We start from the raw sequence: 17,915 nt of genomic DNA on the forward strand, positions 1-17,915 counted from the left end.
TTGCCTGCAGCTACCCTCCCATCTGCTCCCTGGTTCCCAAAGAGTGGAAGCATCTGGGCAGAGATGGTTTTGCCCACTGTGGGGTTGATAGTTCTTGTTGGCATGGCTTTCCACGTACTGGTGTGGTGTGTTTGTGCACTCTGAAGGGCAGTCTTACAGGATCTGCTCTCATATGCCACATTGTCCTCAAAAGAAATCAAAAGCTGAAAAATTTGGACTGGGTAGGGAAAGAAGAAGAGAGGTGGCAGGAGCAGAAGGAAAGGGAAGGAGAAGCAAGGACTGGTTGCAGGTAACAGAAAGAGGCTGGTAGTTTTTTGGTAGTCCTCCTTCAATGGATCATGAGTCGAGCTCCCATTTCTGCAGTTACCTGGAATACCTGCTCGTGCAAATGTCAGCCTGGCTTACAGTGAGCTTACAGTGAAGCCTGCCCTTAGCAGTGTTTCACAGTGCACCACATGACATCCTCCTTCTCGTGTTTCCAGGAACTTGAAAATCTCCGTGGCCCCTCCTGAGAAAGGCTGCCACGTTTCCTATTTTCTGCTGAGAGGAAGAAGTGGGGAAGAAGGGTGACAAAGCTGGTGAAAGGCCTGGAACACAAACCCTATGAGGAGAGGCTGAGGGAGCTGGGGGTGTTTAGCCTGGAGAAGAGGAGGCTCAGGGGTGACCTCATTGCTGTCTACAACTACCTGAAGGGGCACTGTAGCCAGGTGGGAGTTGGTCTCTTCTGCCAGGCAACCAGCAACAGAACAAGGGGACACAGCCTCAAGTTGTGCTGGGGAAAGTCTAGGCTGGATGTTAGGAGGAAGTTCTTCCCAGAGAGAGTGATTGGCATTGGAATGGGCTGCCCAGGGAGGTGGTGGAGGCTCCGTCCCTGGAGGTGTTCAAGACTGGATGAGGCACTTAGTGCCATGGTCTAGTTGACTGGCTAGGGCTGGGTGCTAGGTTGGACTGGATGATGTTGGAGGTCTCTTCCAACCTGGTTGATTCTATGATTCTGTGATGGAGAAAAAGAACAGTATCGGTGTTTTCCCAAGGGTACATGGCTCTAGTGGCCAGAGCGAGTAGAAAGGGAAAGGACAGCAGTTGGATGAGGGAGGGGATGGGTCCTGCTGACTGCTTCCCAGACGGCGGGACAGGCCCGGACCTTTCCCGGGCCTGGGAGTACCTGTCTTCAGCACCGCAGAGCACATGCTGCTAGGGGGCCTGCTGGCTCTCCTCCCCGCCGCCAGGGGGCCTGCGGCTCTCCTCCCCGCCGCCAGGGGGCCTGCGGCTCTCCTCCCCGCCGCCAGGGGGCCTGCGGCTCTCCTCCCCGCCGCCAGGGGGCCTGCTGGCTCTCCTCCTCGCCGCCAGGGGGCCTGCGGCTCTCCTCCTCGCCGCCAGGGGGCCTGCGGCTCTCCTCCCCGCTGTGGGGCGCCCAGCGCGAGGCGGCCTGGGAGCGCGCGCCCCTCCCTCAGCGGCCGCCCCGCCCCTCGCACGGGGCACGCGTCCCTGGCTGCGGCAGCGCGGAGCGGCGGCCGCTCGTCTTCTCTCGTCCTGGGGCTGCCGCTAACTCTCCTCCCCTACCTGTCTCCAGCCCGCCCCCTGCCTCACCTGCGGCAACGCTGGGCGGCGGCTCTGGCGGGGCCCACTCGCTCCTCGCCTGCACCATGGCGGCGGAGCGCGGGGGCTGCTCCTTGGAGTCGGTGCCGCTGCCGCCCGAGGTGCGCGAGAGCCTGGCGGAGCTGGAGCTGGAGCTGTCGGAGGGTGAGGGCGGCCGGGGATCGCGGACCGCAGCTAGGGCGGGGGGAGGTTTGGCCCGGCCCGGCCCGGCACGACGGCAGGAAACCACGAGTCGCTTCCGCTGTCCTCTCGGGGTGGGGCGGGGGCCTGGTCCCTCGGAGAGACCCTGGGGGTCAATGGGAGCCTCATGCCCCTGCTCCGCCTGGGGCTCCTCTCCCGCCACGAGCCCTCGGAGGGGAGCTGAGCTGGGCTGGGCGGGCTGGGGAGGCGCGCCAGGCCCGGGCTGTGAGGGCCTGCGCTCCTCTGCCCCGCGCCCCTGTGGCAGGCAGTAGTGCGGGTTCACCTGGCGCCGAAAGAACCACGTTGGTAGAGGAGGCTCCGGGTGCTTGGTGTCCTCTGTCGCCAGAGTCTGCGTGGAAGCCGTGTTGGAGGTCCTGTTAGGCGTTTTCAAAAGGCCGTGAGGTGTTGCGTTCGGTCCGAGCAGACACTGAAATGTTCAGTTAGTGTGCAGCTGGGTAGTCTGAAAATACCTTTTTTTTTTCTGTTTTATTTAAGTATCTGTTCCTAAGTATGACTGAAATCTTAACCCTCTTGTTTGGGACCACTCTATAATTCTCATAGTCTTTATGCTTTCTTTTATATCAAGTTTCGAGGTAGCATTCTGTTCACTGCTCTAATTATCGAGCCTTTGGTCAGAGGTGGCAAAGATGCGGTGCCAGGCCAAGGCTGGCTTTGACAGTCGCTTAAACTTATCTATTGCTGCGTGGCCCCCAAAAGCTACTGCTTTCCTTCCATCTCTAGGCTTGTGTTTGGTGGCTTCAGCTGTTCTGTGATGCCCATGGGAATTATGCTTGTTTTCTCTCTAGTGCTGGAATGGGTTTTTTTGCATATCGATTCCTTGACATGTCCAAGGCAGGTGTAGAATCTTGGTGCAGTCCTGCGGTAGGAGTTGTGCCTCAGATATTGCAGTTTTCAGATAGGTATGTTCAGGTGGGCAAAACTGGAGTTGTTTAATATGCTGCCTGAGTTATGTTGTGGTTTAGGAAATGATTCACAAATTGGCTGTCCTCACCTCCTGCAGTGGCAGAGGTAAAAATATAAGATTAGTAACTTTGTTGTCCAAATTTAACCTGTTGCTGCATGTCCACCAGAGCTGTAGGAAGCAGTATCTGATGTGTAGGAGTACCTGACAAGAGGAGTTCCAGTGATTTGTGAGCTGTGGTAATGCGCAGCTGGTACCTGTGTGCTCTCATGCTGCAGCCACGCTTGGTATAAGGACTGTCCTGTGTGTGCCTTCTGGCGCTTTCCTGTTAGCCAAGATATCCTGGGGTTGGCTTCGCTTGTGTAGGCCTTCATGGTCTTGTTGTTTAACCATTGTGATCTCTTTTTATATATAAGCCTGCAGTACATTAAATCTGTGACGTGCCTGAAGTGATTGCAAACTGCGGGTGCAGTGTGTCCAATACTGACATTTCTGTTGCTGTATGGCTGCTGGATTAATTATGTGATTAGGTACAGTGGTACGTTAGCTCAAGCTGTTTGACCACTTTGAAGACTGTTTATGATCACAGATGTGACTTGGAAGCATTTGCAGGCAGTTCTTCAGCATTGAAGCATAAGTAGTTTGGGTTGGAAGCAATCTTAAAGATCATCTAATTCCAACACTCCTGCCATGGGCAGCAACACTTCAAGGGAAAGGATGTCCACAACTTCACTAGCCAACCTGTTCCAGTTTCTCACCACTCTCACAGCAAAGAACTTTTCCTTATGTCTACTCTAAATCTACCTTATTTAATTTTAAAACCATTACCCTGATAGACTTCCTGCCCACCTTTCCTGTAGGCTGCCTTTATATATTGAAAGGCTGCTATAATGTCTCCTCAGAATCTTCTGCAGACAAGCCCAACTCACTCAGCCTTTCCTTGTAGAGGGCATATCTAGTTATATGTTACTTGCTTGTGTTCTGTGATCACTTAATGTTTATGTATGCTGCTTTTAATGGACCTCTCCATCACTAATGTTCAGAATATGCTTACTCAGGAAGAAATAGTGATCAAGGATTATATACTTATAATCTATGTAAAATAGAAGTAAATTGATACGTGTAGATATTGTCAGTTATTTCCCTCTTTTCATTTGAACAGAATTCAGGCATAGTGGAAGGTTGCTGCCGACAGCTGTTTCCTCAAGTTGTCAGCATCGTTTTTACTGTATTTACAGTGCTCTTCTGCACTTTTGTATGAATGTTGTAACTGACCTCTGCCTTAACAAAGACTTGTGTCAAAGGCTTGTGTATGTGTGAAAGCAGACACACTGCAGGGAGATTTAATCGGGGATTTCTTTTGCTGCATATGCTGTAAACTAGAGAAGGTTATACTTGGGAGGATGTTGCCACAATCTGAGAGGAAGTGTGAAGGGAGGAAAAGAGAAGAATAAACTCGAGAGCAAGTTCCTTTCCACTTTGTGTGTGTATTCTGTTAAATGAAATGTCATGTATTCTATGCTGTGGCAAGAATAATGTATATTCTCTTTGATTATGTTGTTTTCATCTATAAATAAATCAGGAAGATGATTAAGAACTTCCTTTGATTTTGCACCAGGTTGTCGTAGTGGAGGTTGGGTATTTACAATTCGATGTAAAGGAAAATGAAGGCATTCAGAGTGCATTGCCACTTTCTAAGGACACCTCAAAAATCCAAGTAGTCAGCTTTTAGGTGATTTTTAGGAGAGGAATAAATTGATTCTTGCTGCAGTTCTGGTCATGTGCACTGCCGTGGATCCTTATATTTCTACAAGATCCTAATCTCTTGATTGACATTTGTTTGTGTTCTTCATGTACTAGAAAATAGTTGGAGGTGGAAGGGAAACCCTAGAACAGTGATGCTGTGTTACTTTGTTATATCAGCACTGTTAATTTCATTCTTGGAAAAAAAAATAGTGAATATTTTAATGAAAACTAAGAGATCTGCCACAACCTTTTTGAGAGATGATGACAATTTTGAGATGTTTGGCATCCAAGCTGAATTACAGCTCACTGATTCCTAGACTTTCTTACCCTTAGACATAAATGCTGCAACTTTCTGACATAATGGGAAAATACAGAGTTCCCTGATCAGGCTGGCAGAATCTTCTGTAAAAGCATGAAAGTGATGCTGTGGAAGTTCAGTACACCTTCAAAATGTTTTTGGTTGGTGTTTTTTGTTTAGTGGATATTTTTTAGTTTTATTTGTCTTTATTCTGTCCATTGAAAGACAACTATAGTTATAAGCACTCTTTAAAAAAGATCTGATCTGCAGTGGATCTGCAGTTTCGTAGGGAAGACATCAGTTTACTTGTTTAATGCTTGTGCCTCTTTTATTTTAGTGTATGATGTATTTGTGTGTATTTTTATGTGTCTAAGTGTGCTTGTATGCTACATTTTAGGTGTGATAATTCTGAAGGGCAAGTCTTATTTAGACACAAATGTTACTTGTATGTTGTGTGTATTTATGAAAGTGACATTTTATTGGAAAGCTGTGCTGCAAGTTTCGCTTTTGACTGCTGGCCAGAAGGCTTCTCATTTTTGTTCTTTTCAGAGCTTTTCATTTTTTTCTGCTATCACATAGCTATAATTTACTGACTTATGCAATGAGATGCGTGTTTTTGGGTAAGAGAGAAAAACTTGAGAGGTCATGCAGTCCTTCCTCTGCAGAAATAGTTCTTGGTGTTTAATGACCCCTTTCTGAAAAGCTCTAGGTGCAGTGCTTCCACCTTTTGAGCAGCTTCACTTCTACTCTCCTAAGCCTAGGGGATATGAAATTTAGGTCATTTTTTGCTTCTTCCATATCCTTTGTGCCGGAGAATGCCTTGCTTGTTCCTTTCTAATATAAGGACAACATGAGTGAATGAAGTAGTAGTCAAAGATAAAACGACATTGTATGTCCATGTAGCTACAAGGATCATCCCACTGGTGTTAGCCTGTGTGGTTTTGTCATCTAGAGTTTTCATGTTAGTAGTCCCCTCAGCTAGCAGTTCAGGGGAACATGCGACTGTGTTTTGTTCTTTACTTGGAAATGTTTTTGTACTTGTTGCTCTGTGGTGCTGGTGAGAGTGGACCATTTGGATTCATAATACATGATCTGCATTCAGTAAATGTTACATAAAAGCTGAGGAACAAAAAATGTGAAGTTACAGACTTCTGTGTGGCAGTTTGACCAGTGTGTGAATGTTAGGCTTTTTTTTTGGCTCTGAATTTCTGATCAGCTTTAAATGTTAAATATATTAATTTAATTTATCTTCTGTTTCATAGGACTTTGCAAGTCAGTCTTAGTTTGGAACTGAGCTGAGATTCTTAACAGATACTACCTACTGTAAAGAGGTTGAAGATATTTTTCTTCCAGTTCTGATCTATTTGGTTACGCCCTGCTTGGCAGATGGAAAACGACTTCTACCAAACAGGCTACAGAATTAGTCCTGAGATAGAAATGTATTGTCACATAGTTTATGGTCTTAATTATAACTTAATCTCACTGTTTATTTTGGTGTGCTGTGTTTTCCATCTCTTAATACATCACTCAGAGTTTCTTCTGAGATTGGTTAAGTTTTAGTGGAAATTCTGGCAATTTAGATGGAGTGTTTGATGTGTTGATGCTGGTTTGGGGGTGTTTTTTGGCATCTTCTGAGTTGCTGCAGGTATTGTGATGCATCCAGCTAAGTGGAAGAAGGTGGCAGCTAGGGAGGGTTTCCCAGTATCAGACAAAAAATACCCTTTTTTTTTTTTTGGTTACTGCAAAAGCCTCAGCAAATATAGATTAGTGGTTATTGCAAAAACTACTAGCCGATGCTAACAGTCTGGTTGGGTGTTTTTAGAAAATAAACTGATGATGGGATACTTTCAGGGGAGGGGGCAAAGCACATTATAGAAACTAAAGGTAATGGGCAGAGATGGTAAGTTGTAACTTAGTTCATTTTGTTACACTAGCAGTACTGATGTGGTGTTGAATACTGTTATGTAAAATCAGCTAAGAGATGCATATGCACTATAAGCTACATTTTTTATGATAAAGCATAGTATTTGATACTTTTTTCTGATCTTAAAGTAGTATTTTTCTGTTATGGAAGTCTTAAAACTGTCTATCTGCAAATTGCAGTTGTTTACTGCTTCTGCTATTGTTTTAATACTTGGAAATAAATATAATCCAATGCTGTCAATGAGCAGAACTGTTGGAACTGGGCAGATAGATAAGTGGATGGTAGTCTGAAACTTGACCTGCAACATCTTTGTTGCTTAGTTTCTGGGCTTCTTCACCCAAAACTGTTAATTGTGCGATTGTAAGTGGGGCTTGCTAAGTGTCAGTGGGGACCAAGTAAGTCTACAAAGGTTATTCTTGCACACGTGCTGCACCCAGCATGGGTCTAGGCAGCTGGCTGACAACTTTCAGGCCAGTTCATATCCTTAGGTCTGGTTTGTCACTGAAGTAGTCATACAGGTTTCTGATTTTGTTTAAACCAGTCTTCTGGCAAGGAATGATTATCAAGCAATTACAGATTGATGGAACAAGGCTAGCTCTTTCTGCCAGCCCTATCTGGAAGTCAGGTGCTTCTTGTGGTCTTTATGAATACCTGCTGCTTTATTGTATATATATGCCAGTAAGTGGTAACCAACTCAAATATGCCTTCTATGGGTACAAGCGTATTTGAATGCTTTTATCAAAATGCACTTCAATCTAAGATGGTCTTGCATTGATACGTATTGGTTGTAAAACTACACAAGGATGCAGCTTAAGATTACCTTCATGATACATTCAGAGACTGTTCAGAAACTAGATTCATAATGGTTTCATCTTGTGGGAGTCCAGTGTTTCATTGGTGGGTCTCTAAGCACATCCCCCACTTGTGTCATTCTTGGGTTTATGTTGTTTAATGCTTCTATTGTATTATTATTAGGGAGAGTATCAGTTATTCTAAGGAAAAGAGGGGCTTTTCATACCCAGTCACAGGTGGAGGATTTAATTTGCAGCTATTTGAAATTAACACAGTGAATATGAGTATGGAATTCTCATTAAAGCTATCTTTGAAAATATCTCTAGAAGATGAAAGCTGTCCAAGCATGTTTATTATCTGCAGTGAAAAGGTGGTGACTTCATGGACAGAGGTGTTACTGGTGGATAGCATTGCTATCACAGCCTTTCCATTTCACTGATTACGTGAGTGGATACAAACTCATCTGCTGCCATTGGTAGGCTAACCATGAAGCAGCTGTTCAGTGTGTTGTCACTGCTTTGTCTTGCCCTATTGCTCTGACTGGTCAGCTAGTCCAGGCTATTAACAGGAGTGTCAAGGGTTAGTACTGGGCTGGCCACTAAACCAGTAACAGACACTCTCTGTTAACATTCTTGCTTCCCAAAAGGCATGAGAAAGGGAGTAAGGGAAGACAAATTATGAATTGGAATGCTAAACCAGCTTTATTTTTTTTTTAATAAAAAGTACATAAAAATATACAAAATCATTATCAAATCCAACTCTCCTAATGGCCTCCTAATGGACTGGGACTGAAGACAGAATGGACAGAGTTGTCCTCAGACACCGGCCACTGAAGAAAAGAGAGCTGAACCCTTGTTATCCCTCAGCTTTATACCGAATATTGTGTCTATGGATTGAAACACTCATTGGTCAGTTTATTGTCACCTGTCCTGTCCACTCCAAATTGTGGATTCAGCCTTTTAATCTGCACCCTCAAAGTAGCACACTGAGATTTAGCAGTGACGTTGGCCTTCATACCAGTCCTTGGTACCAGCTGTAAACATTGAGGCCTTACCAGAACTAGAAACAAACACTAGAGGAATAGGCTGTTATTTTCAGAAAGTCCAGTTAACTTAGAGGAGACTGAGATGAGATGTAAAATCTCTGAACAGAATTAGTTCTGTTTTCACTCAAACCAGGAAAAGATGCCACGACTTTAGCTTTCTGAAGCTGTGTTCTGATTGCAACTAAGCTTTATTTTATAACAGCAGCAGCTGAAAACTAGATTACTTTTAAAGCCCCCATCTTTTTTGAGTAAAACTTTCTGATTATGGTAGATAACTCAAATTACCATATTTAATAAGGTGATGGTTGGGGTTTTCTTGCTGGTTATGACAGCTTTACAGTTTAATGGCAGCAGTATAATTAGAAACAAATTAGCATCCTTACTTGATATGGTTAAGAATGATGTTTTCTTTCCAAAAGTGGGTTCAGTATCTTCCTGCTCTGTTTCAGGATAGGACTCTGAAGTTCATTTACAGGCCACATGTCTATTGAGATGAAGGTAGTCCAGATAGTTGGCTGATATGTAAACACCAGGTCTGTGAGATGCTACCATCCATTGTGCTCTTTTCAGCCACAGCATGTTTCAAAGACTATTCAACTATTGGATTTTGCCCTAACTGAACCAGTGTGCCGGTAGAGCAGGAAAAGGAAGAGGTGGAGGAGCAACACATTGCTGCTGGGCTAAGTAGGAGTAGTTCTGTGGAGCCAGGCTACTGGCACTAGGATGGCAGCAGCAGTTGTTTTTGTTCTCCTTCACTGAGAACTTGCAGAAAGCTTAAGGACATCCAGTCTTATTTTGACATCTGTGGCTTTCAACTTAGGAAGAATGGAGATACACTTAAAGGCTTATAAAACAGGGATAAATCTACTTTGTTGAGGCAACAGAAAATGTACAACAAGGAGAACTGGGAGTGCTAGGTCATCAGTTTTCTTTCCAATCAAAGCAGAATTTCAGACTCTGGTTAGGTCGTTTGGGGTTTGCTGGTTTGGTTTTTCGTTTGTTTGTTGGTTTGGTTTTTGGATTTTTGATGTAGCTGAACAGTATTTGGATTCTTCTCTTCCCATGTTCAAGTAGAAGAATGTAAAGTACTCTGTCTCTTTCACAGCCATTCTGCATTGAAGGATCAACTGGTAGTTGTTGGTGATTGAGGGTGAAGACTTAAATGAAGACTGTTATAACAGAGATTCAGGATGCCGAAGATGCTGGCTTCATGATATTTCATGCTGTTGATTTATAGGTGTATCACTCTGTTACTGAAAAATATTTTTACTGTACCTGTATGCAAATACAGAGACAAAATATTTCAGTCTCTCTGATTACATGAGTGATTTGATTATAAAGAATGTGTGTATTTACCTTGGAATAAATATCAAAGTATTTGACAGTTTCTTGGCACAAGGTTAGTAACTCACAAAGAAGCATTAGCTTGTTGCATTCTCCTGAGTTTGGCTTTTGGGATTTTTCTGGGTTTGTTTTTTGAAGCAGTGATTGCTCATCTGAATTTTAAGATCTGCTGCAAGATATGAGTATTTTGTCTTCCTGTGATGAGGAGAAGTTATGCAATGCATATTTTGGGGGAACAGGTTGAAATGTGTGCCTGAATTATTAAAGCCTCTAAAGCATCATTGTATCACCTCATCATATCCTTCTATTTGCTTAATGGTTGAAGTACCACCTTTGTGCTTTCTTCACTGTTGTTTTCCCAGCAGTGCTGAACAGGACACAAAGCTGGGTTCACCCCTGTAGTCTTGTTGAAGAATACAGCATTGTTTGCTTTGCCCCCTAACAAGACCATTTTATTCACTTCTTTTTAAGCCTCTGTGGATTTTTTAATGGTTTATTTTTCTGTGTGGAAGCGTCTATCTTTTAGTGTTTTTTTATGGTATAGTGACAAAATAGTGAAGAAAGAAGGAGCTTTTAATCTCTCATGTCATACTGTTACCTTTTAAAGATCAAGACACTTTCATTTTGTTACGTTTGTGTATGTCCCTTTTCAGAATTTGGAGAGACTCCATAACTGGTAACTATATGTGGCTCTCAGCCCTTCACTGTCAGGAACTTCTTGTTTAGTGTTCCTCTTAGGTGCCAGTGAGAAACATCTCACAAAATTCTATGTCTTCTAATATTTGCTGATTATGAACGCTGAAAATGCACTAGTAGCTGATGTCTCAATATCACAATGCTAGATACAAATCATCTTTTCTTCTGGCTTTTTATTATAATTAATCAGTGTTCGAATTTTTTTTCCTTTTTCTCAGATTTCTTATTTAATGTCTGGTTATCTTGTTTTAGCTTGTTTGTTTGGATTTTTTTTGGTCTTCTGGGTTTTATTTTGAGGTCTTTTTGTTTGGGGTTTTTTGGTGAGGTGTTGGTTGTTTGGTTTTTTGTGGTATTGTTTGTTTGTTTTTCCCCTAGAGTCAAATGAAACAGCTATTTCAGAAGAAAGTTATGAGAGTAGTATGTCCTTATCCCTAAAACAATATTCCATGCTATTGCAGAAACTGCCAATTGCACTTAACAGGCTGATGAAGTTTGAAGGATGTGTGCATGCATATGTCTGTATGGGCTACATCAGTTCAGCTGACTCCTTCCTTCCTGCTGGAAAAAAATGTTAACACTGGGGGTTTGCTACTTCTTTATCAATTATCCTTTGTGTAGTGGTTTTCTGATTAAGTTTGGGGACACTCTTCTGCTCCTGTGGAAGCTCATTCTTTCCACTTCCCATCTTGTGCACAAGAGAGTCAGTTTTCACAATGGGGATCTTGTGTTTGTCTTGCTATGTCTACAGCTCTCTGGCTGCTCCTGTGGAGGGAGTTGGAAGGGGCCTCCATCTGTCCCCAGTCTCTGAGTTGGGTACTGTTTTACCAGGCTGGACTAAAGAAGCAGCTGTTGCCCAAAAGGGAGTTTCTTATCCCCAGGCTTTTATCCTGAGCTATGCCTGGTGGCAGCAAGTTAACATGAGAGAAGGTTAATTTTAATTGTTTTTAAAGCAATTTAGAGAGTTGAATTTGCCTGGTGTTATAGCCAGATGGGCTCAGAGATGGATTGAGTTGAGAAGAGAAGGATGAGGGAAAGTGCCAATGCTTAAGCTTAGCTGAAACATGAATCTGTGCCCAAAATAAATCTTTTTTCAGTGCCTGGCTCCATCTGTACTGCTGTTCCAGATAGGGTTTTTAAAAGTTATTACATATGCAGAACTGAAGGCATGTAGTGGTAGGTGGTTTGAATGTAACTAGAGGGCCTTCAGCTCTGTCTGCCATGAAGAGGTTTCAGAAGGGCAGTCCAGGAGCTGCAGCTTTTCTAGGGGCAAGGAGTCTACTGGTTCTGATTTTTTCCTGTTGCAGCAAGACACATAGGTAGGAGGACAATGTGTCTTTGCAGCCCAGAAGGCCAACGGTATCTTGGGCTGCATCAAAAGAACTGTGACCGGTAGGATAAGGAAGGTGATTTCCCCCTCTGCTCCCATGAAGCCCCACCTGTACAGTATGCAGTTCTGGTACCCCCGGTATGAGAAGGATATTGAAATGCTGGAGTGTTTCCAGAGGAGGGCCATGCAGATGATCAGAGAGCTGCAGCACCTCTGCTGTGGGGGCAGACTGTGAGGTGGGGCTGTTCTCTCAGGAGAACAGAGGGCTCTGGGGAAACCTTAGAGTGGCCTTCTGGTACCTGAACTGGGTATACAAGAAAGCTGGGGAGGGATTTAACAAAGACATGTTCTGATAGGTGAGAGGGAATGGGTTTAAGCTTCATGAGGGTAGATTTAGACAGGGTATGAGGAAGAAATTTTCCAGTGAGGGTGGTGAGACACTGGATCAGGTTGCCCAGGGAGGTTGTGGATGTCTGCCTTCTGAAGGTGTTCAAGACCAGGTCGCACAAGGCCTTGGTCTAGTGAAAGATGTTGCTTCCCATGGTTTGGAAGTAGATGATATTTAAGGTTCCTTGCAACCCAAACCATTCTCTGAATCTCTGACACCAATGGTAGAGAATGTATATACTGTAGAGGACAGCAGTACAACTGTGTGGCTGAAAACAGAAGTTCTGTGAATCATATAAGGATTATGGATGAGCAGTATTGTTGTACAGATTGTGTTCATGGGTGCCATTGTGCACTATATACATAGTCTGTGGTGGTGAATCTGCCCCATCACCTTGTTCTAGGTTCTCTGTTGTATTGTGAATTCACAGTTTTCCTTGCATGTTGAGGGAATTGAAATGGCTTCTTTGCTTCTCTGTGTTCTACATATGCAAAGTAAAATTCACAACCTTGAAACTTCTTAGCAGTCAAACTGATGAATCCAGAGTCACTCCTTAAGCAGGACCCAGAAGCCTTTTTTTTACCTTGCCCTAGTGCAAGTGTGTTGCTGCTTGATGAGCTTGCATGCACATCAAGAACTTGGGAGTTCCTGCCAGTTTGGCTTAATAGTCTCAGTTAACTTTGGGGCTACATGTAACCATTTACCCAGAAGATAGCAGCCAGGTAAGGATTGATTTTGTATATAGTACTTTTGCTATTTGTGAGTTTGTCTTCATTGAGCAGTTTGGTAAACTGAAACAGCAGGTGGTGGCCAAATCTGAAACCATAGCTGGACATGTCACCTTGAGCGATAGGACGAGAGTAAAGATGGTGTGCATCTTTGTCCTTGTGCTCCCATTCCAGCCACACCCACCTTTGCGTTACTATTCTTCTATAATGCAGTAAAACAGTCTGTTCTTAAAAGATTACTGTAGTAGTTGAACAACGTGATTGTGTGACAGATGAAAGAATGTGCAAAGGAAATTAGTATTTTTTAAATAGGAGACATTCTGCTGATTGACATAGTGGTGAGAACAAGTTATATTTCTAGACTTTTCTGATTCGTTTTGGTTTTATTTCCATAGGGCATGAGTTTATAAATTTATCAGTGCCTGACACTTACCATTACCAAATGAGAATCTTCCATTCCTAACATAGGGTGATTTTCAGATATCCTTCAGAATTCTGCTAGTTGAAAGAAAAACTTTAGACGCTGGTAATATTTGTTTGCAGGAGTCAGGGGCTGCTCCAGGGACCATAGAATGAAGATCTGCAAAAGGTAGCTCTGTGTTTATTGCATTTCCTTTTTTCAATGAATCTGATTTTTTTTTCCACTTCATTGTTAAGATATTTGTGGCACAGCACACACTACAGAATAGTTTTCCAGTAGGAAAAGTAAGGGAACCAAAACCATATGGAATAGCTTCTCTGTCACTAACATGTACCAGAGAGATGTGTGGCTAGCAGGTCACAGCTCTTACTAGGGCCTAAATGATGCAGAGGGAGCTTCTCTTGTTCTCTTTCTCCAGGACAAGTGAAAAAAAAATATGGCTTAGCTGTATGAATTGTTGTTTGAGAAATGGAATAATTCATCACAGTAAAAGCATCAGTTCCTAAGAGTTTCTGTCTTGTTAACTTCTGTTTGAAGTGATTCCTCATATTCTATATTCACTTGTAGCTGTGGCTTAATACTCTGATCTTGTGCTACTGTTAAGATCATAAATAACTTCTTAAATTACAAAATGGCTGCATGTAAATCCTGATTAATAGTACTTTTGCTCCAGCAAGTTTTTTGGATCTTAAACATTAAGATAAGTCTATGTGTTGTGAAATCATAGTGGGTTAGCTATGATGAGTACGGGCTTGTTAGCTGGTTACTGCATTTAGTGAAGGGTAAATTTGATAAGAGATGAATCCCTTTGCATTCTAGCTGGCCATCAGAGATTAGAGGGGCTAGGGGCAGCTGGACTTATCTCTTGATAGATAGCATGCCAGTTATTGCTGTGATTATGAGCTGGCACCAGGAGCAATAATACATGCACTGAACTACAGACTAGCTTTGCAACTTTACAGTGTGATTGCCATTACAAGCATAAAGTCTCCTGGGGAAGCACTGATGAAGTCACATACTTTACCGGAGGGTGTCCTTTTTGGGGGAGTGGGAGGCAGGGGTGTGAGTAGGACAAATCTATCCTCTATCCCTGCCATTTGATAATGAACTCTCTTTCCCCTGCAAGTGAGGTATGAAATTGGGATCATATTTATACCTCAGTATCTACTGTTGTGCAGAGTGTGTGCGTGGGATTGTGGTCAAGACATAATTCCTTGTGATCAAACCTTTGTTCCTTTATCAGCTGCACAAAACATTTCTTATTTTTGGTGTAGCTCCTCTGGTCAGCAGTACTGCAGGTGGCAGGTGGAATTAAAATGGTGGTCCTCTCCATTCTCCCCAGTGCCATGGCAACACAGACCACTGAGTCTCCAGCCCACCTCTGTGTCTGCTCTGATCACCATGTGTTTATCAGCAATACTGAGTTTTGTGATTTTTCCATTGTTCTGTTCTTCCAGCACTGGCTTGAGATGACAGGAGAAGAAGAGCAAAATGCCTAGGGAAAACCAGTAAAGGGTAGATGGTAGTCAGAGGTAACTGATGTCTTGTACTTTTTAAGTGAAAGCTATATGAATAAATATAACAGGTTCAGTGACAAAGTATTGGCTGATCTTTCTCCCTTGGCAGGACCAGTGTTGTCTGAAGTGCATCCAGAGGAGTAAAACCAATTGTGTATACACAAAAGTTATACATAACTAATATCTCACTACTTGTTCCTGTGATAATTACATGTCTTCTGAACCCTACAGCATTTCTTTGTATCTTCCACTCAGCAGCTGTTGCATCAGGATTGCTTTTACTGATTGTTTGGATTGTTTCTTTTGGTGGTTAGGCCATTTCAGTCACTGTCATGCCACAAACAGGTAGATTTTTCTTGACTGTAGACACAAAGTCTGTTCTTGGTTTTATCCAACTCTGTCCATAGTCTTCAGTGCTGGTGATAATCCACACATTTTTTGGTGGCTTTAGCTTTCTTTAATGTCTACTTCTGAGTAGTGGAGTGAAACAATAGATGCATACTTTTATGTTTAACTTTGAGCCATACTCTGAAGTGCTTCAGTCATGCTTGCTGTGTTGTTACAGGTTTAAGAAGCTGGATCAACTGAATCACAGACATCCATGTGTAGGCTTAATATTATGTTCAGTGTACATGGCTATTTTTGAATAATAAAGATAAAAGATTGTAAATGTGGTAGGTGGTGTTTTGTGTAGCATGATTCAAAGTGTGAAGTTCAATAGCCATATCTGCAGTGAAAAGTGTGATAGCAAGAGAAGCCCTTCTGAACAAGTGGGGGAATTAACACCAGTTTTATAGCTTTGGACAGACATTTTTCCTTAAGAAAAGACATGCCTGGCAGTCATTCTGTGAGCCATTTGCTTTTTAATTTTTTTTAATTACTGGCTGTTCACTGAGCCCATAATTAGTGATCGTGATGAAAGTGGCATTGGCTAAATCATAATAGGAGGTGACCTTGCTGTTTAACAAGCCATGTTTTGACAATGCAAAATAAAACAAGATTATGAATCGGTATGAGATAATTCCTTGTGGTGACTGAAGGGTACTGTTGGATAGATTGATGACTCATGTGGTGTTGATGTTATCAAAATTGAGTCCATCACACTAAGTAGGTTCTCAATGCTGCTTTATAAGGGAAAGTCTGAACTTCAAAACTCAAACTTTGCAGTCATTGTCACTGAATATCATACTGAGTAAAATGACTGTAGTGAGATTAACTGCTGCTGTATAAAGACCATGGCCTAGTTTTGTGCTGGGGAGATAACATGATCGGTCACTGGAAAATAATACTGTTGTGCATAATTAATAGAAGCACCCTCAGCAAAATGTGATTTAAGTTATTTCAAACAGATGTTTTTGTAAGCACAGTTTCACATTGTTACCACTGTAAAACAAACAAACAAAAAAACAACCCTGAAGCGATCATGTTGACATTCTACGTTTGGATGATAAACCAGGTGATAAAATAGTAACTTCTGCAGATTTATGGATTTTTAGGCATTTTAAATAGCACCAAAGTAATGGAAATTAATGGAATTAAACAATTGGGTTATTCAGGTATTAAATATGTAGTTTTTTGGAAGACCAACGGGCTGTCACATTCTAATAGAAGTTTATTACCTAAGGTTCCAGATCCTGTTTTAAAGAATATAGTAAACATTATTCTCATCTAGTTTCTAGGTTACTGTTGCGATTAAAACAGGCTGTGATAATAGTGATTCACTTTCTTTACAAGAAATTTGTGTTGAGCTTCTTCAAGTTTTATTTAAATTTGTCAGACTAGCAGGAAAATTAGTGGAAACTGAGGACATGGGTATCCACAGCTCTCTTAGTAGATCTCTGGAAGGTCTAAATTTTCCAGGAGCAAAAATCAAAATGCTTTCATGAACTAATGATTCAGGGTAGATAAGTGAATAGTAGCTCTGGATGGTTTTTGTTTGTTTGTTTTCTCAGTCGAGATTGGAGAAAGAAAATTTAGAAACCTGATTGGGTTAGATGTATGGGAAAAGCAAGTGAAATGTAGCATTCATACAGGTCATGTCAATAACTTCTACCTATTGGATTAGCAGGAATTCCATTGATTTAAAATTCCACATCTGTTTATAAAATGCATTAAGGCCATTAAAGTGTGTTCTGATCATCAGTCAGAATGAAGGGACAACTTAACAGCTATCTGAAATCCTTAGCTCCAAAAGTATTACCTGTATTTTTTGTACTAGTGGTGAGGGACTTCTAAAATAATGTAGAACCCTGAAGAATTTGTCTGTGGTGAACAGAGATAACTCTGTCTCATGAATGTTCAAAGCAATTATTCAAACCATGTAGGCATGATTTTTAGTATCAATTTTAAATGCTAGTGCATTTAATTTATATTTAAAATATTGAAAGTCCTGGGTGGTAAAGTCACTATTGTGAGAAGTGGCATTGAATTATAACTGAGTATTTAGTGACTGCTGCATTAAGGAGAAAATAACTACATATTCATAACTTCAGGGCAGAACGGTCCAATTTTGGACATTTATGTGGATATGCAGTTATGTCCCAGTCTTTTCTGGTAACAATAAAAAGTTGTGTGTTGTGCACTCCTAAAAATGGAAGTATTTGGACTTCAGTGGTTACTTAAATATCAAATCATAGGAGTTTTAAGCCCTTCTGCAAAACAAACAAACAAATTAAACTGTAAAAAAGTGAACTTCTGTGCTGGAAATGGAGTGCAGATAACCTGCTGGATAAGCTTAGGTGGACCAACTATTGCAACAGTGAATATCATCTATGTTGTGTTGTCCTTTCCCCTGTGACAATGTTCATTCTCCATTTTCTGTGATCCTCTTCTACGAGTTTTTGTGTTGTCTAGAAGCCCATTTACTTTTAATTTGGAAGGAAATAGCAAGCAGCCCTATAGCATGATCTTAGAACATATCTCCCTTGGTTATAAAACAGATTTGCCAAATTAGTTTAATGCACTAAGTCTTAACAATAACCTTGTAAT

General features: G+C 42.0%; 1 protein-coding gene across 7 annotated transcripts in view; it reads left to right on the forward strand.

The window, feature by feature from the left end:
* The first annotated feature begins 1,513 nt into the window (after window positions 1-1,513).
* The window catches only part of DIP2A (disco interacting protein 2 homolog A), a 106,419-nt gene continuing 90,017 nt past the window's right edge, over window positions 1,514-17,915 (forward strand). For all 7 annotated transcript variants that reach the window (XR_010306090.1, XM_064160425.1, XM_064160446.1 and 4 more), the window contains exon 1: window positions 1,514-1,743. Coding sequence is in view for 6 of the 7 variants with exons in the window: in XM_064160425.1 (XP_064016495.1) it covers window positions 1,647-1,743 (97 nt within the window). In the remaining variant the exon portion in view is untranslated. The remainder of the gene's footprint in view (window positions 1,744-17,915) is intronic.

Source organism: Pogoniulus pusillus, chromosome 2 (assembly GCF_015220805.1).
Source record: "Pogoniulus pusillus isolate bPogPus1 chromosome 2, bPogPus1.pri, whole genome shotgun sequence".
In the NCBI taxonomy this organism is placed as follows: Eukaryota; Metazoa; Chordata; class Aves; order Piciformes; family Lybiidae; genus Pogoniulus; species Pogoniulus pusillus.